Genomic DNA, 27,601 nt, shown 5'->3' with positions numbered 1-27,601 from the left:
TTAGGTCTACTGAAGAAAAAAGTTTGTAATATCTATCAAATGTTGAATGAAATAATGCCAATTAAACATTTGATTAATATAAAAATGTTTCAAAAAATAATTTTACTTTTCTAAACATTTAGCAAGTATTATCCAATTTAATAATGTTTACAAAAAATTTAGAAAAGTAAAATTATTTCTTATTATATTAATCAAATATATAATTATTTCAATTTATTTCACCCAACATTTGATAGTTATTACCAAACTCTTTCTTTCATTATCCTCTTTTGTCCTGCGCAGGATATTTAAGCATTAAAATAAGAAAATAAAAATTGTTTTTTGACTCACCGACCCGATGCGCAACCAGCGGAGTTACTCAACCACGAAGCTGCGATGATACTGTAACACAAACAAGATTTAAAAATTAAAATTGCGCTCAAGATAATCAATATTTTAAAAGTTAATTCTGACAATCACATCAAACTTTTAAAATTTAACTTTCAATTAGATATTTAGTAATTTAATCATTATATCCAAAAAATACCTTCACAAAATTCAATTTCTATACAAGTGTGTATGATTCTTCTTTCTTTAAGTATTTTTTAATTTATGGAAACAAAATTGAATAAAAAAAGACTATTAATTTTATATAAATAAAAAATATTTACTTCAAGATTGCTCCGCCGAGGCCAGATGCCTCATCCAGGCTTCCTCCTCCTCTCAGATCCTGTAAATCTGTAACATACAAGTATAAAAAAAGTTATAGCAGCGCTCAAAAAGCTTAACATTCTAAAGAATAATTGTGTAGCTTATTGAATTTTATTCATACTTTAAATAGATATTAATAAAATATAATTTTTTAAAACTTCTTTATACAAAATTCGAATCGACGATTAAAATAAAGAAAAAAGAATAAGATAATTAATAGCAAATAATAAACAAAAAATAAATAACTCACCCAAAGGTTCCTCTGCTGAGGTGCCGATGCCTCCCGATGGTTTCTACATCCTCTTAGATTCTGCAGATTTAATCTGTAACATACAAGTAAAAGAAAAATTATAGCAGCGCTCAAAATAATTAATATTTTAAAAAATTATTTGGCTTCTAGAATTTTATTCGTACATACATTAAATAGATGTTAAGAGAATAAAATTTAATTGTTCAAAATCTGTTTTAAGCATAAGGTCAGTTTTACAAACAAAAATTTTTTTGCTCTAATGTTCATTTAAATTCAAATGAATGATTAAAATAAAGAACGAAAGTGCAAATAATAAGTATCTTATATAAAGTGGCAAATAATAAATATCTTATATAAAGTTTACAAAAATGTATAAATATTTTTATTTATACTTGAAGAACCTTAAACTGGTTCTCTAGATTCATAATAAATAGCAGATCCTAATCTTATATCTTTATATTATAAAAATCGTTTTTAAGTGACTATTTCAAATTTGAAATTTAGAATTTATAAAACAGTAAAAATCTTATAATATAAATATGACATAATAATGCGCATCGTCAACGAAACAAACAAAATTTGCTATTACATTAGATTCAAAGAAACTTGTCGCAGATTCACGATAAACATTCATCCATCGTGTGCAGCTATTCGTCATTTTCGCTCATCTATTCGCCCACAGGGTTCTTTCCTATCGAGTCTTCGCTCGTCCGACGATAATCCGTCATTCCGACGCGGCGAGCAGGGGAAATCGGAGGTAGGGGAGGGAGGAAGGTAGAAATTGAAATGCTAAAAGCGAAATTGGGTAGGAATTAGGAAAAACGCCGCGAGATGGGACGGTGTTTACCCGTCGTTGCTGGAAGGGCGCGCGAAGGTGGGCCCCCATGGTGAAGTCGGAGATTTCTCCATCCCTCGTCGAGAGAACGGGGATACGGGGTTGGCACTGGCCACCCTACCTTACCCAGTGGCTGCTGCATGCCCGATGAGGATGAGGGCGAGGGCGATGAGGCGGGGGCACCGTGTTAGCGTGGCAAAGGGGAGACCAGATCGAAACGCTAGGGGTGAGGGTCGGCTACGGGGTCGCGACGGTGGAGCGTGCTCCGAGTGCCGCGTAAATAAGTTCCATCTTCGAGGGTGCAGCCACCCCTGCGCGAGGCGGAGGAGGAAGACGAGAAAGAGGAGGAGGAGGAGGAGGAGGAGGAGGAGGAGGAGGAGGAGGAGGAGGAAGAGGAGGAAGAGAACGACTCTCGAAGCCGAGGGCAAGAGAGGACGAAAAGAAAAAGAAAGTCCGAGCGCGGAGGCGAGAAAGAGGAGCGGAGATGGCGTCGGTTATAGGGAGGCAACAGCGACGTCGGTCGCGTGTGGAAGGTAGATGTAAAATATTCTTAATGAGCAAAGACTTTCAAGTATTGACTCAAAATGGCGGCTGTCCTTTCAAGTCGGCTTGTTAAGCATTATCCCGCACCGCGGCAATCTCTCCTCATCCCTCGCCCCCGCGCTTTTCTTTGTGCCAGCCTCACCCTGACGTTCCCCCCTCTTGGCGTTGCTTCATGTTCCACTGTTCCCATCATTGGACACAGGGCTGTTCGAAAAAATTGCGGAGGGACGACAAAAAGTCGATCTTACTCGATAGCTTCGCTCGCTACGAAGCTACGTTTGAAAAATTGAGGAGGCGTCACAAATATCATTATTTTGTACATTGGATATATTTCTGTATTTTATAATACATATCAATTTATATTGATGTTTATTAACTATATTGTTAGTATGCTTCTTTTCCTTGCTATCTTTTGATTAAAAAATTCGAAAATAAATCTGTTGATACATTAAATGTAAATTTTTGTATGTACAAACTGAAACAATTTCCAAAAGGGCTATAATTAAATATATTTAGCTACAAATTTCCATAATTAAGAAAATAGCAAAAAATATTTAAACGAATAAAAATTACCACTGTTATTAAATATCCATGATATTCTACTTTAATCTCGTCAGATTTTAATTGAGAAGTTCTTTAATCAATTTAAAATCGATTTCCTCTTGAAATTGCGGAGTCTTCAACGTAGGAAATGAAAGATTTGAAAAATTGTGTTTTATGAATGTAAATAGATTAATAAACAACAAAATTATATTTTTTAATACTAAAAGATTGATCTTAAAACTGTGTAATATTACTTTTTGTAAATATTATTTGCTAACATAATTTGAAAATTGAAAGTTATGTAAAAAAATAACATTTGTTTACAAAATTGTTCTTAATCCTTCACAGATTACCTTGTTTTTTATTGCGTAGCCAGATCACCTGGGTTGTAGAAAGACGATTTTACAAAGGATATTCAAACTCTAAAATCTGAAAAAATTCTCTTAAACTTTTTCAACGGAATATGTACAATTACATCACCTGAAATATATTTTTTTTTACATCTATATTTGAGGCAGAATCAGAAAATGCATTATTGCAATAAAAAATTCGTAACTTTTTTTTTATACAAAAAAATCGTATAAAAAAGAATCCTGTTAGTTTCAAACAGTTTAAGATTATTATTTAAGAGCAAAAATAATGTAATGGTGTCTGCTTCGAAAAAGTATAATAATTTGGCAATCTCAAAATTAGTAATTTTTTTTTTAGAAAATAGGAAAAAATGATAGCAGAAAAAAGAAAATTATTTTTGGTAAAAAAATTAATACTATTTTTTTATAAATGGCCACTCAAGAGTAATTAAAAAAAAATTATATATTTATAACGCATTATTACATGTGTAAAATTAGACATTTTTATAAAAATAATGTGTGCAATGTGAGTGCTCTTCGCAAACTGCTTTGTAGCTATGAAACACAGCAATAAAAAGTATTTTTTATTACATTTCCAATCGCAAAAGGCATATTATTTTCCTTTTTCTAACTTATCAGAAGGCGATTACTTATCACAACACGTATGTCTAAAAGACATCTAAAAGATATCTTTTACGCGTCTTTTAGACATACGCTGTTGTCTGGATTCTTTTCAAATTTTAAGACTTTACGTACGATCGATTTTAGTGTTTTTAGGTAAATTGTATCGAGTTACTGCATATGAGTCAAACCATCATCTGCATCTTTCTCGTCATCTTCTTACTCAGTTTCATATTGTCAGAAGACTCAAATAAATTTTAATATCACTTGCACAAAGAACACATAATTTTCTCTGCAAAGTGCTCTTTCATCTTGAACATACATCTGCTTTGAATTTCTATACCTCTATTATGACAAAAATAATTTTTTACTTAAATATATTACATATTAAAAAATCATATTTTATTTCAATACTATATATACTAAAATAAAAATAAAAAAAACATGATTCATTTACTTTAACAAAAAACAACATTCGTCAGAAATGTTACCTAAACTGCTAAGAGCATACTACATTCGACTTTCATCTATCGCTATATGTATTGTACAAAACACGATTAATAAAATACAGCGTCACTTATTATTAGTGATGAAGTCTATTAATTCTTTTAAGAACCGGATCAATCCTTCCTGTACTATTACCGTCTACCAAATAATTCAAAATTGAAATATTATCTGTGGGAAATTTAAATCCCCACATAGCCCTGCGAATGGTTAAGATTAAATTGATTGTGACTGTATCAGGGATTCTCTGTTTAGAAAGATTTTCGATGCGATATACCATGTATTAAATAAAATCTTAATATTCTTATTGACTTCTAAAGAAGCCTCTCGCGGAGACCCAAATTCTTTATGGATATTCGATGGCGCTCCTTGAAGGATGCAGGCTAGTCCTTTTCCATAGACTCACGCACGAATGGATCGCCGAGTGGATTATTTAGAGGAAAAAGAACCGATGGCCTTGGGGGGTACACCTTAAGGGTTGTTAAAACTTGGCTCTCTCGCTTTGAGCCTTTCTTCGTGTCTACGTGGGGGCCCCCAAAATAAGGGTTAAAAATGTATAAGATAAGACAGAGGCAAGGGAGATGCGAGGAGAAAAGAGGAAATTAAGGATCGAACGAGAAACCGATGGAAAAAGGGCAGAGACAATGAGAATGAGAAAAAGAGAGAGAAAGAAAACGGGGGAAGAGAGACAGTGAGAAGACGAAGAGAAGTTTCATTATTGATCAAAGAAACCGAGTGTCGCTTCCCTCTCCGATAGCTCATTCTATTCAGACCGTCTTCGACTTTCCATTAAAAATACCGGCTTCGCCTGCTTATTTGTGACGCAACCGCGATCTGCAGGTACACGCTACACGATGCTGCGGTGGTCTGTGTATATAGGGTGATCTAAGAAAACGAAGTTCAAATTAACATCATATGATTAAAAATACATCATTAGTATAAATCCATAAATCAACACGAAAATATAAAGCAAAATACATATCATGAAGATCCTACAAAGATACATTTTTTATTTAAAATATATTGTTAATTTTTAAAAGCAGAAAATTGATTTTGAAATTTTTGAATTTGTTTTTAATCGCGCTTTCTACTACGTATATTCATCTTCATTCTCTACAAAAATAAAATAATACGATAGAAAGATTAACTTATATAATATGTATATGATTAGAATTATTCGCGAGATAATTTTTTTTCTTCTTCGTAAAGATCATATGTAAGAAATAAGATAACTGTATCATATGTGGTCTATCTAAGCTCTTTATGATTTTTTCTGATTTTTTGTTAAAATTAAAGGCTAAGATAAGCCAGATGAGAAGAAGAAAACATTTTTAAATATTAATTTAAAATGAAATAATTTCAAATATTTACATGGATGCAGTAACGATTTTATAAATAAAAATATTGTTTAAATCATATTAGGTACATACATATTTAATATTTTATATTTTCCGCTTTTTCAAAAAGTGTTAAAAAAATAGATAATAAAGTAATCCAATATTATTTTTATTAAATTAAATGTGTTTTATAAAATATAAATATATAATCACAGTAATATGAGCTGCAAAAATTAATAGCCATAGTTATAGAAAGCAGTAATTTACCTGCGAAACATGAAATATACTCATACATTACGAGAAATACAATTACGAAAATCCTATTTTTGTCTTCACTGTCAATGATGATACACAAACTAAGCAGTCAATTGTTACAAACAAATTCAATTCACCATATAACTATGATACTTAGAAACAGCAAGTAAGTTATATAGATATCAGGCCATATTGGATACATACAGTTATCTGACACAATTATTACATTATTACGCATATATGTATATAAAAAGATTTATTTGTAATTCAAGACGTAATATACAATTCCTCTCCTATAATTAAAGTATCATCAAATGCATATTAATTCGACAAATTTCTTATTATTTTATACATTATATTTTATACAAGTACTATCATCTTGTGCTAAAATGTGTATGATTCAACTACTTTTATCGGTTTACTTAGCTAAGTGTTATCAAATACATGTTTGAATAAAAGTTTGCAATAATTGTATTTTCTCGGCCACGTGTAATGAATTTCACATTTTTCTTTTAAATCAAAGTTTCATAGATTTTATAATTTTAGTTAATCACAAACTTTACTTAAGTAGTTTTATATAAATTTTGTGCACTTTTTTTATATAGATATATAAATTTATTATTTAATTTTAATATAAAATAGACCTTTTTATAGATTTTATTTAACTTTTAATAATGTCCCAATGTGCATTTTATATAACAGTATTTCTATTTGATTAAATATAAATATTGAAAAAGAATTCATATATTATAAAATTTTTAAAGAATCAATATCACTTATTAATATCTTATATATCACTGGAAGAAAGAAATAATTAATTCTGAGATAATCTATAATATTTATATTATTTAAAATTTATGTATGTATGTATGTATGTATGTATATATGTACGTATATGTGTATACATATACAGGATATCCCATAAAAAGCGTATGCAGATAGAGCGGACTAAACCAACAATAATTCAAAAAGTTCTGTACAAATTTATAATTTGTGCAATAGTTAACGAATTATTAATTTATAAAGATAGTTGAATTTACCCGGCTTACTGTAAAATTTAAGCATGCGTCAAAATGCTGGTTCCAAAATCGTACTTGTAAGTAATTAAAAATCTAACGTTAATTATAGTTACAGTAGTTCAGTTTTGGAACACAGCCCAGCGATCAAAGTCTGTGCTAAACGCACAGAAGTTGTTTGTAAACGGTATTGGAACAATGCAAAGAGAACATCTCCAAATATTTTCTTGTACGCTTAGCAACAATGATCGCTGGACGGTCGAACCAGTATACATACATACCCAGGTGCGCGCACGCATACACATACATATACATACATAATATCTGAGATTAATAATATTATTATATAATAATTTTATCATTGTAATATATTTTTCTAAAAAAAGTCCAAAAATATTTTAATGTTCTGAAAAAAATGCAATATATTTATACTTATTGAAATATTTTTATCTACACGTCTCTGACATATCCAAACACTTAATAGTAATAATTAATTGCTACAGTTTTTATGTAAAAAAAGATTAGATTCATACAGTAATTATTGAAAATTTCTTTTGAAAAATCATGTAATTATCTTTTACATTTTATAATGCTGAAACAATACAAATATTGTACTAATAAATTAATCAAACATCTAAATTTAAATAAAATATTTAAATATCTTACATGCAAATTGTTACTAATACAACCTAGACGCAAAGATTATTCGTACAAATTATACCTATTATGTGATGATTTCATAATACATTACATGAATTTGTAATATGAGCGATTATAAAAATATAATATTTCAAAATATTGTACAATTTATATATGCATGTTCGCATTCAAATTCTAAGAACTGTGTTAATTGCAAATCTAATGTATTGTACATTATTAACAGTGGTAACTTGTAATTATCTTTCTGAGAATACTCTTCATTATAATTAGATGAAAACTTTCTTTGCAAATACGATCTGTATATAATACATCTTTTTGTATCAATAATAATTTTATATTATAAAATCAAAGCAATATCTACGTTTGATAGAACCAAACTATACATATTCGTAATAATAGCTCTTATTCAAAGTATTAAGATCCTACAAAAATCTAATCAGACGATTCCCCTTGATGCCTATTATATTCTATTATCGTATTTGCATCATTTTGTAATTCGCTGTTAACTGCGTCGCTGCAAATACATACTGAATCTGAAAGACTTCCACCTGAAAATAACATAAATTATTAACGTACCATGTTACATGATATGCAGGTCCAGACAGAAAAAAAATCTAAACATGTTACACTAATTTACGTATTAATATATATAAATATTACATATAAATATGCGCTACCGTGTTAAGATTGTATATTATTTTTTTATTTAAAAAATTCCTTCTAAGTTTCTAAGTTAATAAATTCCTAGATGAAGTCTATTCTATATTTCTCCTAAATGAAGTATGTTCTATATTTCTCCAATTATAAACAAGTAGTATTTAAATAACAATAGTATTTAGATAATTAATATTAAACATAAAGAAAACCCTTGTTCCTATGTAATAACAAGATATAACAGGATGTAACAAAATTTCTAAAGTAGAATAAAGCAGTGGAGTACACACACAACCAATATATGTTCAAAGACAACAAATATACATAAGCAATATTCAAGCATCTGTGTGAAGCTAAGCTAAAATCCATCTGTTATGTGATAAAAATATAGCAACAATAATATTGTATAACACCAAGCATAAATTGTGCAAATCCCATCTATTTAGTTTTCAACATAAATGTACATACATATTGACAAATTTGCAAAGCATAAATATCTAGACAAATAAAATTATACATTTATAAAACAAATCATGTAACTAACTTGTATTAACAAAATCGATTCGTTCATTCTATTCTAATTAGAATTCTTTAAAAACATGCATTGTTGTATCATATCCATATAACATACATCCACAAATATACATAAACTAAAGTCTATTAGTTGTGTTACATTACACACATAGATTTATAGGCAAGCTTCATCAGTCTCACCAATGATATCACATCGTTTTGACATTAAATTTTGTTGTATTTGCATAATATAATTTCTTCTACTCAATAAACACTTGTAAAAAATAATTTTTTAAGTGTTAATGTTATATCTAATAATAGGAATATCAAGCCAGAGCTATATTCTGTTCATATTGTAACTATTTAAAGACAATTTTATTCAAATTGCACTCTTGTATAAATTTTGTCATTATTAAAAATGACTAAATACAGGTAATAATAATGATGGATCTTAATTATCTAATAAATTATATTTTCCGTTTGTGACATCCACGAGCAAAACATAAAATCAAAACAATATAAATAACAAAAAAAAGCTTCATATTCCTGGATTTAAAACTCTTCATGCATTCTTATAAAGTATAAATAATAAAAATAGGAAAGATAAAAAAGGTCTTAGAAATTATAAACAAAAAATTTAATAATTTATAAAAGCCAATGTAAAAAAATAGTATGAAATGATAATTGATAATCAATTTAATTATTTAATTAAATTTTAAATGTAATTAAATTATGTAAAAATACATAATTTTTTTGGAAGATTAGTCAACATATATTTCATAAATAAATTTAATTCTTTTCAAAAATTTAATACTAATAAATCAATATTAAAATTTAAATCTTATTTGATAAAAAGATATTGTTTTTGTAAATATCAAATCAATTAAATTCTTTAAGAATTCAAAATAAATAATTATAAACGTGTAAAATTAAAAACAGAAACAATAATTATTAATTTATGCATGATATAAAAATATAACATATGTAATAAATGATTTAAATATATCATGTTAACTAATCATTAAAAAATTCAATTTGTGTATTATGTCTATTTAAAATAATCTAATTAATATTTATATCTTTTTTGAAATATATATCAATAAATATCTCCTCTTCTTAAAACATTGTTTAACTTATTTATATGTACAACACATACAAGAAAAATAATAAAATGTTACCAAAAAAATCATTATTTATACGAAATTAGATTAAATTGATTATCAAAACTAAAAAAAAAAAAGAATAATGAAATCATGAAAATAAATTATATACCAGATAAACAGCATATTATCAGGGGAGGCCCAGTGATGATCTATAAATGCGTAGATTCAGCTTGCCCATTATTCTTAGTATCTAGATATTTGTCTGTAAGAAAGATGTTTGTATGTTATATAAAAATAACTACATGCACATTCCAGACTGAACCATGTGAAATCATCACGTATTTATGACAAATATAGCCCATTTTGAAAAATGTTTAAATAAAAAAAATAATAAAGTATTAATTATTTTACATAAAATAAATACTGAAATACAAAAACAAATACATTGCATAAATAATTGTAAAAATTATTGAAAAAATTTTAACATATAATATGTTTCTAAATTTAAACAAAATTTTTAGACAAAATGCAATTTTGTTATTTCAAAGAGGATTATATAATTCTTAATATAATTATTATTATGTATTATTTCTTATATAATTTATATTAAAAACAAAACAGAAAAATATAAAGCTTTTCTTATGCCTATAACAACGTATGTGGAATGTTTCAACTATCCTATAAAAGTCATGCTTAGGAAAAGAGATAAATTCAATATATTTTTAAGACAGAATAATATGATTATTAATTATAGAAAGATAAATAAGATATTGTTATCTTTAATACAAGTGCTATTTTTGTTATAAATAATAATGAATAAATGCACTAATTTATGTATGGAAAATAATATATGAAAAGCTAAAAACGTATACAAAAAAGTTAATAATAGATGATAAGAAAGTGATGATTTATCAATATGAAATATATTGATCAGTGTACTATAAATTTAAATATGTTATTTGTGGTTTGAAAATTGTTATAATAAATTTATTATATTAACATTAATCTGATCCACGTATTCTTTAACACGTTAAGCACCATTGTTAAATAGCTCAATATCGTAAATGTAAATAGGGAAAATTATAACAAAATTAATATGATTAAACTATCAGCTTTTAAAAAACATTACATATATTTAATATTAAAAGAGATAAATGTATAGATATTTTACTTTTTAATATCTATATTTTGGTGGAATATAAAATAAAAATTCAAGACTACATTACAAACATTTTTTGATTCAAACAAAATCTTTGATAAAACAATTGATCATAATAAAAAATGAATATAAAAATATCTTAAATTTTAACAAGTTAAGCGCCACGGTGTTAAAGATATATAAAATTGAAAAAAAATTAAAAATGTATTTCGGAAAGTCATATTTATACTTTATATTATTGGTTTACAAAAGTTACAATTATAATTAAAATAATTATAAATTTAATAAATTTTGGGAAATAACCCCAATATATATTTTTATTAATTTTTTAATTAAAATAACAATTTTAAATAAAAAATTAATGGAAAAATTACTATAATAACTAAATTAAATATATAAATAAAAATTAATTTCTTTTCCATTATCCTTGCAATCTTATTAATATTTTATTGCATTACATTTAAATATTCAAATATTTTTTATATAATACATGTTTCTCTTTCTTTTTAATTATTATTTTATATTGTATGACATATTTCTATATAAAAAATAAAAGTTTTTGGCGCTTAACGTGTTAAACTGTACCATAATTAGTAAAGGTAGATATACTACCTTCTTTTTGGTCCCAAAGCTTGTAAGTCCAAAGTTGAGAACAATTCATGCACTGTGCAAAAATAGAATGTTTTAGTAGAGTTGCAAATTTTTATTTTACATTCCAATAAGACCTAGACTGCAGGGGTAATGTGTGATTTATGTTAATTTATTAATGTGGTACTGCGGTATTAACCATCTCTGATTCAAGCTCTTAATGTATATGTTGCACTTACCGATTAAAATGTGAACACAGCTTCAATGTTTTACTTAATAATAATGTATATAATATTTGGGAATAACTATTAGAAAATAATTACTCTTGCAAAAATCATATTTATACTTGTGCTAATATATCTTACTGTAATGTGTAACGTATATAAGAAATTTACGACATTATTCATGATAATATTAGTATACATATGTCAAACATCAAGCTGTTAATAACAATGTGGACATGCAAATACAGTGCGTTATCTAAACATTAATTTTATCAATTAAATATTTTTTACTTACCCGCGATAGCAAGGTCGACTAATGCCTTGTCCTTCTGTATGTGCAATGCTGTGAGGAAGAAGAATAAAGCACCGAGAACCTCTACAAACATTGTAAGAAACATTGCATATTGTAAGCTACGGAATTCGACAGGTATGTTTTGTTTGTCATGAATATTAGATCCTCCTCCTACGCTTAAATCCGGCAAGAAAGAAGACTTTAATCCTTCTGAGATCTAAAAAAAAATTAATAATCAATTATTTGTGACATTAGTAATGAGTTTATTACATACAAGTTTTTACATACAAGTCCAATAAGGTAAGGACTGCCCGCATCTCCAAGAGCATGTGCAATGAGTATTTGAAATGCCTCTGCTGTGGATCTTCTTGTGGGCATTACTACATACTGTAATATAATAAAAGATAATTGAATTTATTAAAATATAAATAATAAAGATATATATATATTAAATATTGTTACTTACCAATAATATATCTGCTACAATAGCCCAATTCAAATTTAATGATAACTGACCAAAGAATATTAATGTATAACAAAGAGCAGGATTTGTATTGGCAGTAATCATAGCGAAGAATAGTAAAGGAACACTTATTAGGAGACCTATGGCGCATATCAAAGGATCAGCTTGTTGCCAATAAGTTCGTAATTTTTGTGCTATAGCAGAACCTAAGGGCACACCTATTAGACCAGAGGCCATACCAATCAATCCAAACTTATATGCAACACTGAAATAATAATAATTATATAATTATATATTTTTTAAAATATAAGTATCCCTCTATTTACGACTACATTAACTTACAAATTTTCAGATTTACGGTAGACTATTGACTAAAAATTAATTAGTTGGCTATAACAAAGTTGATTAAGCACTCGTTAACTAGTGATCCACATTAAATATTAATTTTGTAATACTAAATATATTAAATAAATTATATTAAAATTTATTTTTAAGAAAAAATAATTGTTCTTTAATCATTTAAAGTTAATCTATGTTTAAGCTAAATATTATCTAATTTTATAACAGCAGATATATTAAGAGTTATGATAAAACAAAATTTTAGTTCTGTCATTTCCAAGTCTAAATAATAATTATTTTGCATAAATAATGTTTTATTTATATGAAACATGCTATTCAACTTAGAATAAATTCAATTTACCGAAATCTCAAAAGATAACCTTGTCCTAAGTAGAAAGATACTTATATAATAAACATAAAACAACTACAATAAATAATAAAAAGAACATACTCATCTGGATCAACATTCGCTCCATGAGGAAGTAATTGGAAACCTAATTGTAGATATCTTGGCGCCCACCATGCCAGTGCACCAGTAACAAATGCTACGCAAGTAAATCCTGCAGTAGACAGCATAAAACTCGAACTAAAAATCATATCAGTATACATATAGGAAATGTAATGTTAACTACAAGTTATGAAGAAGATGTAACATGATAGAATTTTTATTATCTGTCACTCAATTTACTACCAGTTTTATATTACCTATCTCTATTTAACACTGCATTGTTACAATTATGTTATATGTATATCACTCAGTCTTTGTATACAATTCACTGACTCAATCAAAAATAAGTAATAATTAAAGTTGAATTAAATTTTATTAGATTATGTATTATATAATAAAATAAATTAGATAACCCGATAAATTTATATAATTTTTTTGCTCTATTTTAGATGTCCTATTATTTGTCTGTTTAATTATCCATCATAGTCTTGGTCCACTCTGACAGATAATTAAAATTCTACTGTCCAAAGTTTGTATGTTTCATTTTATTTTTAAACTAATACGATATAGATCATTGTTATAATAAATATTAATACATGAAGTATAAATCCTATATAAGTTATCATACTTCAATAAAAAAAAATAATAATAATATTGCTGGTGATTACTTTTTTAATAACTCCTTGATATCATATGTCCATGTGGTACTCGTCAAATGAACTCCTCCTTCTCGTTCGCCTCTGATAGGATCTCTCAGTAAAGTAAGCAACAGAAGAATCGCTACAATTCCTAACATAGGAGTAATACGTAATCCCCATTGCCAATTGCCAGTAATACGAGCCGTTTCACCTCCCGTGATATATCCTAAACCACTAAAATAGCATATATATGTAATAAGTATTAAAAAATATATACTTTAATTCAGGGTTGAGAATGTTATTTTATAAGAGAAACTTGTTACTAATTTTATTCATTACTAATTTTAAAAAGTAACGCGTTACTGTTTTTGTTAAAAAGTAACGGTTCATTACTTTTATAATGCTAAAAAATAAGATATTAATTTAAAAATTACATTTTTACATAGTAAGTTTTTCTTTGTGTTATAAACTTATCTAATAACATTTGTTTATAATTATATTAATATTTTTATTTTTTAGTATACTGATCTTTATCAAAATTTAAAATGTAATTTACAAATGCAAATTTTATCAAACATTTTTATTATTTTTAAACATCAATATTAAGAACATTCTAGTATTCATTGTCAGTCAGAAAATTTATAATTTACGTTGCATATGTACTATAGATTTTCAGTACTGATAATGAAATGCAACCTAAAATACAAAAATGCAAAATTTTTAAATTTTTTATTATATTTTATAAAATACAAAAATAAATAAAATTCATATATAACTTCAGTTATAATGTAATCTTTACTGGCGCCTGGTTTACTGCATGTATTTGCATATTTGCGCACTAACGAGGTGCATGACTCATTGAATAAGTATAAAAATAACAAAGAACGATAAAAGTAATGGCCGAATTCGTACTGTAAAAATGTAACGATGTTACCGTTATTGTCACAGACAAAAATAAATAATAATCGTCAAAAAAATAACTATAATGATAACGGTGTTACAAGTATCGTGTTATTCTTCAACCCTGTTCTAATATAGCATATAATCAATGTACCTTCCAACTGGAATAGCAAAGTAAAATAAGGCGAGCATTTTAGATCGCACATCTTTTATGAATAGATCGCTAATAATTGTTGGCGCAATTGTAGAGTAACTAGCTTCTCCTATGCCAACAAGTGTTCTAAAGAATAGGAACCATCCAAATGTCTGAAATAAATAAAAAATTACAAGTAAAAAAAATATATATTGTATATTCATATTTTATTACACATGACAAAATTAGATGTATCAATGCATTTCTCCATATTAATAAACCAAATTAAATATAAGATTTTTATATTTGACAATTCTTATATTCTTATATTTGATCATTACTTGAAATACAAGATTCATTCTAAATGAAAAAATTGTACTTACACAAATTAGTAAAAGAGCACCAACTGTGATTGAGGCTGAATCTTGGTGTTTAATATTATTTTATAAATCTTGTAAATCTTAAATACACATTTTCAGTTTTACAAACTGCACTCTGAACATAGTTGATTTTGAAACACAATTGTAAACTGAAACTTTTGACTTAAGTGGTTTAGTTTAAATCATTATTGTATAATACACATTAATCTTTTAATATGTTTTTCCTTAATATACATATTTAATAATAATACTGGTCATTGTGATAAATATTATTACATACCCTGGTCAAATTATACAATGCATATTACAAGAATAATTCTAGATTTAAACTTGCATTGGAGTAACATTTTTCATAACAAATTATTTATAATATTCTAAGACACTTGTAGCATCATTAAAATTAATGATTAATTTAGTTTGCAATATTATTTCTAATTTCGGTTTACAATTGCATTTCAAGTCCAACTATGTTAGGTGTGCAATTTACAAAATTATAATTATAAATTAAAAATATATTAAAAATTTATATATAAAATAATAATATTAGGCATCAAAGATTCAGTTGCAATTCTTCTCTACTCACTTAATTCACTTAAACAGGCTAGTTTAAATTATTAAAGTATACTTACTTTCATATAAGAACCAATAAATGTTGTTAGACACCATAGAAATACTCCACCACTCATAATAAGTTTTCTATTATAACGATCTCCTAGGTACCCAAATAACGGCGCAAACACCATGTAGCTCAGAATAAATGCCGTTTGCAGTAGACCAGACTTATCATTGCCAATATCAAAATCATGCTGGATATCTGACAGCATACCTAAAATAAGAAATTGAATTTTTTAAATAAATAAGCTGAGATGAAAGATATTCTCTATTTGGGAAATTTATTGTCATATCACATTAATTGAAAAATATTTTTCAATTTCCCATCAATTCAACATTATTCGTATAGCAAAGCAAGACTCACCAGCGATCGTAAAACGATCCATATAATTGATTAGATTTACAAAGCAGAGAATTGCGACTGTGATCCAGTCGGCCGCACTAATCGACCGCAATTCCGAAGGCATCGTTGCTTTCACGCGCGTCTCCCTCGGGTTGTCCTGATCCGCATTTACCGTACGATACTTATTTTCCGTGTTAGTGGGCGCCCGATTGTCTACCATGGCGCGATGACAAATTCCTCAGCACTGCCGTCGTTAATCGCGTCGCACTGTTGGAGATAATTTAATTCATGAGTACCCAAATTATCTTCGATTTAAGCTACCTCAATCTGACGACCAGTTACTCTACGACGAAACATAACCTCAAAGTCTGCCGACGTTGCACCGCCGCGCGATGACAAAAAACTGCGATCATCTTCGGACGTCACAGTACACACATCACACCACCTCTGATTGAACTTCAAAGTGGGCAAAAGTGGGATTGTGCAAACAAATCGAGAATACGCGCGCGTGTGTGCCTGTTTGTGTACGCGTGTGTGTAAACGCGAGCGCGTATATGCAACTGTATGCAACTGCGGTAACTGCACACGTACTGACACGTACACGGTGGCGCGCGCCAAATGTACCGTTCTCACGCGTAAAATCCTTATCGAAACGCGTCACCGCGTCAAACGCTGTCTCGGCGTGATGCTAACTACGCTGCACAAGTCGCAAAATATAAACAGCAAGATACAAACAACATAGATCAAGCGAGATCAATCGGAATTGATCTCCACCAGCTGACTCGCGTCGCGCGCGTGGCAAGGCGAGGCGAGATAACGGGAGCTTGATTCGTCTGCATAACACGACTCCGTGTAATTCACCCTTGAACTCTTCGGGCTGGCACTTCTCGAATATCGCGACGCTCGCTTCCGCGAAATACCGCACGTTTTGCCAGCTCGTTAAATCGCTGATCAATCCTGATCGGCTCGATCCGATTCACAGCGGATTCACAGCGCCTCGCTCGGCGTTCGGTACCGCGCGGGAGGAGGAGTGAGGAGGAGGTGAATGAGGTGAATCGCATCGCAGAGAAAGATCAAGGAGCGGAGCAATCAAGGAGATCGTTGAACCGGGGAAGCAAGGAATTTCGGGAAGTCGACTCGACGAGAAAGAGTCTAACCTTGACCTCTCGGCTGCAACGCGCCTTAACAGGTGCACACCGTTTACCTGGATTCCAGATCGTCAGATCGCTGGTACTGTTTGCCGGAGAAAAAGACGGTGTTTTAAAGGCAATGCAAGTAACGCGCTAGGTACACTAGGTTCAACTGACATCAGTCCGCACGAAAAAATGTAACACAAAATGGGCCCATACGTAACGATCCTAATTTAACGTTGGACGAACCAGCGTGTGTACGTGGGCGTCAATTCAGAAGCGGCGTAGGTTATACATAAATTACCGTCTCACGTCACACTGCCTGTTGTAATTGTCTTATTAAGGGGGGATTAACTTAGAAGGAGCTTCTTCTAAGAACAGCTCTCTTACTAAAATGGGAGACACTTCACTAATACATTTGTCTAATCCCAGAGGAATAGACAAATGCATTAGTGACGTGTCTCCCATTTTAGTAAGAGAGCTGTGAATTTTGAAGCTGCACCAGAGCCCATTATCATTTAACTTTTCATTTTTCACTGTGAAAGCATAAGCGATCAGAGCGTTACTTGCAATATCTCGAATACAATTGTCAAATTCAGCAGTTGCAATTTTATTTACACTCATTCATGTATTTTATTTCTGTAGGATTAATATCGACGTAAACAATGGATGACTCTCCACTGCAAAAAGTAGAGCTGCAAACAGATGTCTATATGGTGTGTTTGCAGCATGCTTTATCCACAGAGAACTTTGAAGTAATGGGCTTGCTTATTGGTAATGTACGTGGAACTTGCAATACTTTATGTTCAGTATTTCTTTGTTATTTCTCGTACAATTGACAAGGCAATCAAAGCATTAATTATCCCCTTTTTTTAGTTTGCTTGTGGAGTAGCAAAAATATCAGCTGTTATTATTTTGCGACGTCTAGATAAGAAGAAAGACAGAGTTGAGATTTCGTCAGAACAATTATTGAAAGCTGCTAACGAAGCTGAACGATTAACGGTAGAATTAAATCGACCTATGCGTGTCCTTGGCTGGTATCATTCGCATCCACATATTACAGTTTGCCCATCACACGTTGGTGTGTATCACAACTCTAACTTATCAAAACATTTTTGAATAATGTATTTCAAAATTTTTACATTGAATTAATTTTCTAATTAATTTGTTTTGCAGACGTCAGAACTCAAGCTACTTATCAAACAATGGATCACAGTTTTGTAGGCTTAATATTTTCAGTATTTTCAGAAGGCAAAGAATCAAAAGTATGTATATTTTTCTTATTTCAATTTCTACATCAGTAGATAAAATTTACAACTAGTGATCAAAAAGTTCTTTTATCTTTATCTAAGTAAATTAATATTGCCTATGAATTTTTAAATGTAAAAAAAACTTTCCATGCATCTAACTTGTGTAGCAAATAGTCTGTGGAAATTTAAATTTGTTGATAAAGATAAATTAGAAAAGATAATAAAAAATGATGTAATAATAACAAATTATTTGCTATTTTTGATATAATGCTTTTTTTTATTTTTTTAAGGAGCACGAAATCTTCTTAAATTGTTTCCAATCGGACAATGGTGAAGCTACAGAGATACCATTAGAGATAGTACATACCCCGGATATTTCAGATAGATGTTTAAGAGTAAGATTTTATAATTCTTTATACTATAAATTTATTTATACTAAATTTATATTATAAATTTGGAGTAAAAAAGACTCGCTATTAGAAATTAAATAATTTTGCAGACAATGACAGACTTGTCAAAAATTTTGGTACAAGAAGAAGAAGATATGGCTGAAGCCTGTAAAGATCATCCAGATGTTCTCGCTAGTATTCACAATAATGCTGGTATGTATAACTATTTATTATAAATTTTATGTATAAAAGTACAATTTACATAGCTTTTAATGTCTGGTAAAAGTATATAACAAATTCATGAATAGAGATTATTTTTATTTGCAGTAAGGACACGTGCATTGGTTCATATAACAGATATTATTACAAAACCTTTGGTACAAACATTTGAAAAGAGAATAGCATTAAATAAGTTGCGTACTGTACATCTCCGAAGACAACTGCAAGAACTACAAAAAATGTGTAATGGATAAAAATTTTTTCAGAGTCACTAATGATAAATAAATAATTTGTTTTTCTTAATAAACTTTTACATAATAAAAATGAAACTTTAGATGAAAAAAAATATTTACTGAATTGAAATTGACTATATTTTTCATAATTTGGCATATTTTATAAATTCAATATGTTTAATATATAAATTTAATGAAATAATAGTGAAAACTGTGAACTAATAATGAAATATTCATATTGCACAATACATACATATACAATATATACATATACGGACACACACATTGTGTATGTTGTATATAAATATATGAATATATAATTTTTAAATATTATTAAAATAAGAAAAAATTGCATTGTATATCAAGGACACAATATATTAAAAGTTTTGTTGAGTACTATACATATATGTTCTGTCATTTGTATTTCCTCAATTATTTAGAATAAGGAATAGAAATTATTAATAATATTTATATCATCCAAATAAGATTAACTTTATATTATATCGGTTAGTTTATTGGAGCTGAATTTCTGTATTTAGTGTGCACCAATTTGACCAATACTATAATGTCAATTTTCATCAATGTAGATTAACTTTGATCTCAATTTAACTTACTGTATATTTTTTTCTAATTTTTAAAACTAAAAAAAGGTAAAAAAAATTAACTTAAAAAGTTAGTTAAGCCAAGATCAAAGTTAATTTGCATTAGTGAAAATGAACACAAGAGATTTTTATGAAATAATAATATAGGATCAAGTTATTTGTCTCTCATTGAATATCAAATAAAGAAAATTACAGAGAATAGGCAACGATATAAATATTGATTTGAATGCAAATTTGCAAAAAATTTATATTTATTTTATCAATATAATTATAATAGATATAAATATGTAACTATCTGACAATTTTATTTATAATATAGAGAATTTATTTAAAACAATTTGTCTATATCATCTATTATTTTCAATAAGATATATTACCTGAGAAAACGAAAGTTCAATTTTTTAAAATATGTGCTGAAGAGTTGTTTTATAATACATATATAAAAATGCTTGTTTTGAAAAATATATATATATATATTACTTATTTACAGATGTTTGTAGATTTTATATAATACAAAAGATATTTACATATATTTAATAAATATAAGCCACAAATATATACATATCTCTTCTTAAAGAGACTTTAGTATTATGATTTTATTCACAAAAAAGATATGTATTTAATTCGCAACAATTTAACATTTTTACAATTATTGTATTAAAATGCTTTTTTGCACATTTTAATAAATTAATAGTACAAACAAGCGCGAATCTTTTAGTAATTTTTATTTTGCTTCTTCTGAACAAAGATCGGTCAATAATCCTTTATTTACATTATAAGAACAACAGTATATTTAAATAAATATGTTCAAAACATGGATTCTGCAGAACGAGAACAATTTGTAGGATTGGAGGAACTACGCGCTAACTTTTTGCGAGGCAGCTTTTTGAGTAGAGTTATTATCTCCATAAAGTCAACACGGTTTCTTGGATTATATGACCAACAATACATTAAAACATCCTATAAAAAATTGGAAATTTCCATAATTTTTGCAAATAATGCATAAAATAGAACAAACAAATATACAGATTGTATAAATATACATTTGTTCTAAATTTTCATATATACCTTTACATCACGGGAAGCTTGCAAATAGGCTAAAGATTGTTTCATTCCTTTTCCAACTTGCCAAATAATAGCTTCGGTGGGTTGACCTCTAAAGGGCCACTCACCACATAATAATTCATACCAGACAGTCCTAACAAAAAGCATTTTTTTTTATTTTCCATTGATTTTATATATTTATATTTTAAATATGAAATTTGTTATATATATTTTTTTTAATTTTGTATGTATATGTATATCTTTTTAAAATCGTCGCTTATTACAATAGTACGCTATTGTAATAAGCAATAAGTAACACAATTATTTTATAATTTTTTTTGTTATATAATATATAAATGTTTAAATATATTTTATAACTTTCAAACTAATCTTAAAATTGCATATTTAAATATTAAAAAGTACTAACCCAAATGCATAAATATCAGAAGCAACTGAATATGGTAACTTATCCTGACCTCGATTTAGTGGTTTTAGTCGTCGAACAATTTCTGGTGATAAGTAACATAACCAACCCGGAGGGATATGCAATGCTTCTCCTTTCCTAAATATTTATATAAAATGAGCTTAAATATTAGAATAAAATTTATTCTTGCTAAATAAATTTTATTCTGTAAGACATAATTTTACCTATTTCCATGGCACAATTTGGTAATATTAAACAGACCGAAATCTGATATCAAAATTTTTCCATTTTCTACAAATACGTTTCTGCTTCTAAGATCCTTGTGTATTATGTCACGAGAATGGAGATATTTCATACCCTATAAAATAAAATTGTTACAATTACATCATTTCCAGATAGCACACGATCTAACGAACGTCTATAAGATGTTCTAATGTCGAATGTACATTTTTACAATGTCCTATGGATGTTTTTAAGAGATTTGTGCTATCTTGGATGTAATCAATTATTTAAATATTTCTAACTTCTTAATAAAATTTTTAATACCTTAAAATTTACATTTTATTTATACTTAATACCATTTTTAATATATTAATTTTATTCAATTAATAGTATAATTATATGCATACGGATAACTTGACTTAAAAAATGATTTTAAAAATGTTTACATATTTACACACGAAATGTATATTTACCTGACAAATCTGTTGAGCTATAGAATTAAGTTGAGCCAAAGTAAATCTGTCTTTTCGTAAATGAAGACAAGTATAAAGTGATATGCCTCTAGACAAACTAGTCACTAGAGCCAGTTGAGGAGGCTTTGTACAAACACCCAAAAATAATATTAGATTGTCGTGTCGTGTTATTCGGAATGTAGCTACCTATAATAATAAAAAATATAAAATATCTATCATTATTTAATGATAAAATATCTTTTATTAGTAATAATTTCATATTTTTATATAATCATCATAATCATTCTTACCTCTACTCTGAATGTTTCTAATGTCTTCTCATCTTCCGAGTAATAATTCATATTTAAAATTTTAATTGCAACATCTCCATGCCAATACCCTCTATATACTGAAGCAAATCTTCCTTTTCCAATTATAGTTCTAATTTTTAATTCATCATATAAAATATCCCATTCTTGCATCATTATCTGATAAAATATAATATAATATAATATAATATAATATAATATAATATAATATAATACAAAATATTTATAATCAAGTTATTTTATAAAACATTTTATATTTTTATCAAAATATTAAAGTAAATACATACACTATTTTGTCGAGGCCGATGGCATGCATCTACAGCGATTTCGCTGTCAGAACTTAGAGATTCCTGGGAATCAATTCTCTTTTGCACCCCTGATTCTGCGATATTATTTTTCAAAACACTTTCATCTTCTTGTTTATCATCTTGTATATCACTTTTTCTTCTCTTTTCATTCACAATTGCTGATTCAGATCTATATTTCTTGTCAAGCAGTTCAGATAATGCCTCTTTTTTAATCAGGACATCTAAAAACAAAATAAATAATATGTCAATTATCAATATCTCAAAAATAAAGCTATAAATCATGATAACAAATGCCTTTACCTGGAAAATGAAACTGTTTTAGAAACGAATGTGTACTGTGGCTAATACTGGCTGATAGCAATGCTGGACTAGAAGGTGTTGAGCGGTTACAACTCAATGAATTTAAACTAGACTCACCCTAATAAATGCAAATAACAATTATTTGTGCATCGTCCTGTTTGTATCAAATCATCAAATATGTATTGTGCAATATAAAACATCAGCACATTTAAGTCGTATATTAAAAATCTACTTACATATTACTTGTGATATATTTTAAAAAGTTTACTAAAAAATATTCAATTGTAACATACGTGAAAAGGTATATTCATAGAAGATTGTGTATATGACCGTCTTCTGTCTCTGCGACTTAAAGAAGGTAATAAATCTATATTATTCAAAGATGCCACATACGATGTGCCAGGCCTCTTCAATACTGGGGAAACATTCAATGAATCTATAATAATTTGTTTTTATGACTTATGGCTTCTGCACACTGAACGCGGTAACGGTTGCTGCATGACGGAAATTGGCGCACCAAAGTTTTTTTTTTATTTTTCTGTACAATAGGAGATTTGGTTAGCTATCGCGCCGCTTCTTGCCGTGCAGTAAGCGTTACCGCCTCCAGTGTGCAGAAGTCATTAAATGTTTGTTGCTTTTAAAGAAACTTTGTAGTATAACTTAAAGAAAATATAAAAAGAAAGTTTAGACACAATGATTAGCATTGTAAAGTTGTAAAGCTTTTACGCACTCTCAGATTGTATAGTTCGTTGAAACTCAGCAAAGAGTTGATGAGGTAGGCCACAACAAAGGGCTACTTTGGTTGCACATTCTCGGTGGCATCGATATTTACACTCCTTGCATTTTAAAACGTTCATAAACATTGGTTTCTCACAATAGTCACAATCTGTCATCACGTTAAAAGATCTGGTAAAACGATGAGCAATTGCATGACCTATGCCGCGAGTCACAGTAGGAGTAGATGGAGATTTTGGCACTTGGAGATTTGGTTCTAAAAAATAGAACAAAATAATATTAATTTTTTATGAAATATAATATTAAAAAGCTTATCTTTCTTACACACCTGATCTCGCATGGCTGGCATCACTTCCTGCTATATTTGCGGTACAGATTGGTGGTGGTGGTAGTGATTTAAAAAATTTAACAGATGTTTTAACGGGTGATTTACCAGGGAATTTTACAGGGGATTTTACCGGGGATTTTATAGGCGATTTAACAGGCGATTTAATTGGTGATTTGAGAGGTGATTTTAGAGGAGATTTTAGAGGAGATTTTAAAGGAGATTTTAAAGGAGATTTAATAGGCGATATGACTGCTGACTTAATAGGTGATTTAATGGGACTATTACTATTGGACAAAAAACTTTCTTCTTTTCCAGAGTCTGTTGCACTACAATCTAAACTTTGTTCTGGCGGTAGATCCTTTTTTACAAGAGAATCACTTTTTTTCTCTGTAGAAGAATTAATTCTAAAACTAAAAACGTATATTGTTAATATATTTAAAAAATAAATATTTTATTAAAATTAAGTTTATAAAATTGTAATATAATTAAAATAACATATGATAAAAACACATTACATAATAAACCATTCTGAGTGGTGTTACCTAAATAATGTATCATCATTATCAAGTTGTATATTATCAGGACGACTTATCAATTGTGATTCATGTGATTTTGACTTAACTAACGGAAGCACTTCAGATTGCAATGCGCTATTTTGTAAAATCAGATGTTTTTTACGTGGAGGAGGAGTTGATGGAGATTTAACTTCTACAGATTTAACTTCTATAACCAAGAAAAATTTATACATTTGTAGATAAGTTATACATTGTGAGTAGACTAATAATATAAATATTATAATATAAGAATATTGTAATAACATTAAAATAACATTATATCAAATATATATCTTCAGCTGAATTTTTATCATATTAAAAAGCAATTCATACAATCTGATATATAACAAAATACAAAAAATAATTAAAAAAACATTTTTTTCTTCAAACTTACCGCATTCTTGTTTTGGTAATAAAGGGCTATAAGGAGGATCATTTAATATCACTTCAATTTCATTAAAAGATGCGGAAGCTGGTGATAATGGATCATTGTTGTTATTATGATATGGAATGCTATTCTCTGATGGAATGGAACACTCTGCAGCAGTAGATAAATCTGGCTTAGAAAGTTCCTTGCGCAAATGATAACTGTCCCAAGAATCCCAGTATAAGTCCAAATCATTATTCTCCATACCTCCATTTATCAGAACATCTGATGAAAACATAATGGTAAAATATACATATATGTGCTGTTTTGTTATTCATTTATACAAATAAAATCATTTTTTCTACAATAATAAATTTTATAATCACCCGTATATCGCCATAAATTTTCCAATGCTTTACAAAGCCTACGACATTCTTCCTTGTAGTATGTATCATGTTCATCTAACATACTGTTTAATTCATCTTCAGACTTCTCTCTCAGATCCTCAAGAGTATTAACTTGAGAACAAACCAACTAAAATATTATAGCAGATTAAAGGAAAACAAATTAAGACTTGATGTTATTTAAACTTATTTTTAGATTAAAGTAAAATAACGTATAAAACTTCTAACAAATTGCTCATATTCATATATTGTATTGTTACCTCAATTGAGTCCTGGGTGAGACCGACTACCCGCAACCATAGTTGTAACGATGGATATTCTATCATGTCTGGTGGTAATGGATTGACCAATTTAGACTTTGCCGCAAGTTGTTTGGAGTACAATTTTATTAATTTCCCCTATAAAAATATTTAAATATATAGATAGTTTAAATATAGAGCTTATTTATTATAAAGCAATTATGACGCTTATTAATATTATTAATCCCTACAAAGCTAAATAATTTAGGTATATGTATCAATTTTAATCATTTGTTATTTTTCTATAATTCTATGTTATTAAAAATAAAAATATAATATTTTTAAACACATGTGTCAAAAATAATAGTTACTTTTAACAAATGTAACTTTCAAGATTTTTTTAAATTTCTACTACTAAAACATCTTAAATAATTGATACATTGTAATCTTAAACATTGGGAACAAGTTTTAAGTAATATTGTCTATATCTCTCAATGGAATGACATCACAAGTTTTTCAATCACAGACTGGAAACAAGGTATTTATTCAAAATAAGCATACAACGCTCGAACACGACGTATTGCACATTTTATACTAAGAATAAAAATCGTGTATATTAAATATCAAATATAATAATTCTCTTAAGACCATAAATTTTCACCATAAAAAATCTCGAGTGATTTTGGAGTTACGATCATAAATATAATTCCAAAAATTGCAAATAAGTTCTAAGCGATATTATCTGTGTCTTTTAATGAAGTGATATCACAAATTTCTCATTCACAGATTGGAAACGGCAGGAAGATATTCTCAAGAACAATGTAAACAAATATAAACAGCTGACGCTGCTGTATCGCGGGGCACGGTGGGGGAGCGAGATTTGTCGGCGTTCCTGCCGACGTGACGGAGGTCCAGAGATTCTCGAGGTTCTAAACGACGCCGAAGCAGCATAGTTGCAACTCGTTGACGATCAACGGAGACGCCGGGGGCCCGCGATGATCAGACGTCGACGGGCAGACCCGGTCCTGACATTCGCGCGCGAGGTACGGCCGGGCTTCGATTTTCGAGGGGCCCCCTCACCTCCAGCCTCCGTATCTCTTGCTGGGTGACCTCCGCGGCAACGGAGCACTGTGTCCGCAAATCGTCGAGTTGATCGGCGGTGAAATTGATCATGGTCTGCGCGACGTCCATAGTACGTCGTACTTTCTCCACATCTCCATAGGCTGCCATTCCTCGCGCGACGGCCAACCCAACGCGCGGATTCTCATCGGTACGGAATTTCACTTCACGAGCATAACGTCGACCACGCTTGATACCCCTGTCCGGGCGTTTATCGTTACCGCTCCGCCGTGTAATCAAACCACTTATCAACATTGGCAACCATCTTGGCCGCCTGTCGGTGACGTCAATCGGTGCCACCGGCCTGTCCAGAAGACAGCAAGTTCATTGGCTGTGTTCAGCAGAAATAGCAGCTTTGTAACTGTGTGAGGTTCTTTAATACGATTGGTTCTTGCTCTTAATTTCCACCAGACCTGAATGTATAAACCAATCATGTTAAACTTAGTCTTCAGAGAAGAAAGAAAATTACGATGTAAAAATTGGAAAGAAAAGTCAATTCAGCAGTATTCATAATACGATTTTATATTTAAGATCGTGAGATGCGTGTACACCCAAGGACT

The 27,601-nt window shown here is 29.0% G+C and overlaps 3 protein-coding genes and 1 long non-coding RNA gene across 10 annotated transcripts; 1 reads left to right on the top strand and 3 right to left on the bottom strand.

Annotated features, from left to right (window-relative positions):
* Positions 1 to 228: 228 nt before the first annotated feature.
* LOC120360061 lies at positions 229 to 1,130 on the bottom strand. Its single transcript, XR_005576710.1, has 3 exons — positions 941 to 1,130; positions 651 to 717; positions 229 to 381 (listed from the first exon to the last, which is right to left on the bottom strand). It is a non-coding gene; the product is annotated as an uncharacterized LOC120360061 (long non-coding RNA).
* Positions 1,131 to 6,169: 5,039 nt separating this feature from the next.
* On the bottom strand, positions 6,170 to 17,731 carry LOC105208083 (protein spinster). 3 transcript variants are annotated; one of them, XM_011177844.3, is made up of 11 exons: positions 16,754 to 17,361; positions 16,415 to 16,660; positions 16,068 to 16,264; positions 15,080 to 15,231; positions 14,056 to 14,259; positions 13,391 to 13,525; positions 12,604 to 12,865; positions 12,426 to 12,524; positions 12,141 to 12,354; positions 10,044 to 10,136; positions 8,025 to 8,152 (listed from the first exon to the last, which is right to left on the bottom strand). In XM_011177844.3, exons 2-10 carry the CDS (start codon positions 16,611 to 16,613, stop codon positions 10,084 to 10,086), a joined length of 1,515 nt encoding a protein of 504 aa, XP_011176146.1. In that variant the 5' UTR covers positions 16,614 to 16,660; positions 16,754 to 17,361; the 3' UTR covers positions 8,025 to 8,152; positions 10,044 to 10,083. The 3 variants fall into 3 exon arrangements, with proteins under 3 accessions (XP_011176145.1, XP_039308204.1, XP_011176146.1); XM_011177843.3 differs by lacking the exon at positions 10,044 to 10,136 and having other exon boundaries at positions 6,170 to 8,152; positions 16,754 to 17,359; XM_039452270.1 differs by lacking the exons at positions 10,044 to 10,136; positions 16,754 to 17,361 and adding an exon at positions 17,598 to 17,731 and having other exon boundaries at positions 7,928 to 8,152.
* Positions 17,382 to 19,778, top strand: LOC105208082 (lys-63-specific deubiquitinase BRCC36). Of its 3 annotated transcripts, none has more exons than XM_011177841.3 (7): positions 17,382 to 17,623; positions 18,169 to 18,302; positions 18,400 to 18,604; positions 18,700 to 18,788; positions 19,064 to 19,168; positions 19,273 to 19,375; positions 19,490 to 19,778. In XM_011177841.3, exons 2-7 carry the CDS (start codon positions 18,189 to 18,191, stop codon positions 19,633 to 19,635), a joined length of 762 nt encoding a protein of 253 aa, XP_011176143.1. In that variant the 5' UTR covers positions 17,382 to 17,623; positions 18,169 to 18,188; the 3' UTR covers positions 19,636 to 19,778. The 3 variants fall into 3 exon arrangements, with proteins under 3 accessions (XP_011176143.1, XP_011176144.1, XP_025989940.1); XM_011177842.3 differs by lacking the exon at positions 17,382 to 17,623 and adding an exon at positions 17,676 to 17,807; XM_026134155.2 differs by lacking the exon at positions 17,382 to 17,623 and adding an exon at positions 17,872 to 17,995.
* Positions 19,779 to 20,668: 890 nt separating this feature from the next.
* Positions 20,669 to 27,338, bottom strand: LOC105208081 (kinase suppressor of Ras 2). Of its 3 annotated transcripts, none has more exons than XM_039452265.1 (16): positions 26,584 to 27,338; positions 25,944 to 26,081; positions 25,666 to 25,813; positions 25,307 to 25,564; positions 24,901 to 25,081; positions 24,359 to 24,768; positions 24,026 to 24,286; positions 23,589 to 23,731; positions 23,296 to 23,413; positions 22,975 to 23,216; positions 22,670 to 22,846; positions 22,380 to 22,565; positions 21,909 to 22,042; positions 21,688 to 21,822; positions 21,285 to 21,414; positions 20,669 to 21,176 (listed from the first exon to the last, which is right to left on the bottom strand). In XM_039452265.1, the coding sequence occupies exons 1-16, from the start codon at positions 26,584 to 26,586 to the stop codon at positions 21,024 to 21,026; spliced, it is 2,817 nt and encodes a 938-aa protein (XP_039308199.1). In that variant the 5' UTR covers positions 26,587 to 27,338; the 3' UTR covers positions 20,669 to 21,023. The 3 variants fall into 3 exon arrangements, with proteins under 3 accessions (XP_039308199.1, XP_011176140.1, XP_011176141.1); XM_011177838.3 differs by having other exon boundaries at positions 27,003 to 27,338; XM_011177839.3 differs by having other exon boundaries at positions 23,589 to 23,710; positions 27,003 to 27,338.
* Between the last annotated feature and the right edge of the window lie 263 nt (positions 27,339 to 27,601).

This window comes from Solenopsis invicta, chromosome 1 (genome assembly GCF_016802725.1).
Source record: "Solenopsis invicta isolate M01_SB chromosome 1, UNIL_Sinv_3.0, whole genome shotgun sequence".
NCBI lineage: Eukaryota > Metazoa > Arthropoda > Insecta > Hymenoptera > Formicidae > Solenopsis > Solenopsis invicta.
This window is presented reverse-complemented; position numbering and strand designations above follow the sequence as displayed.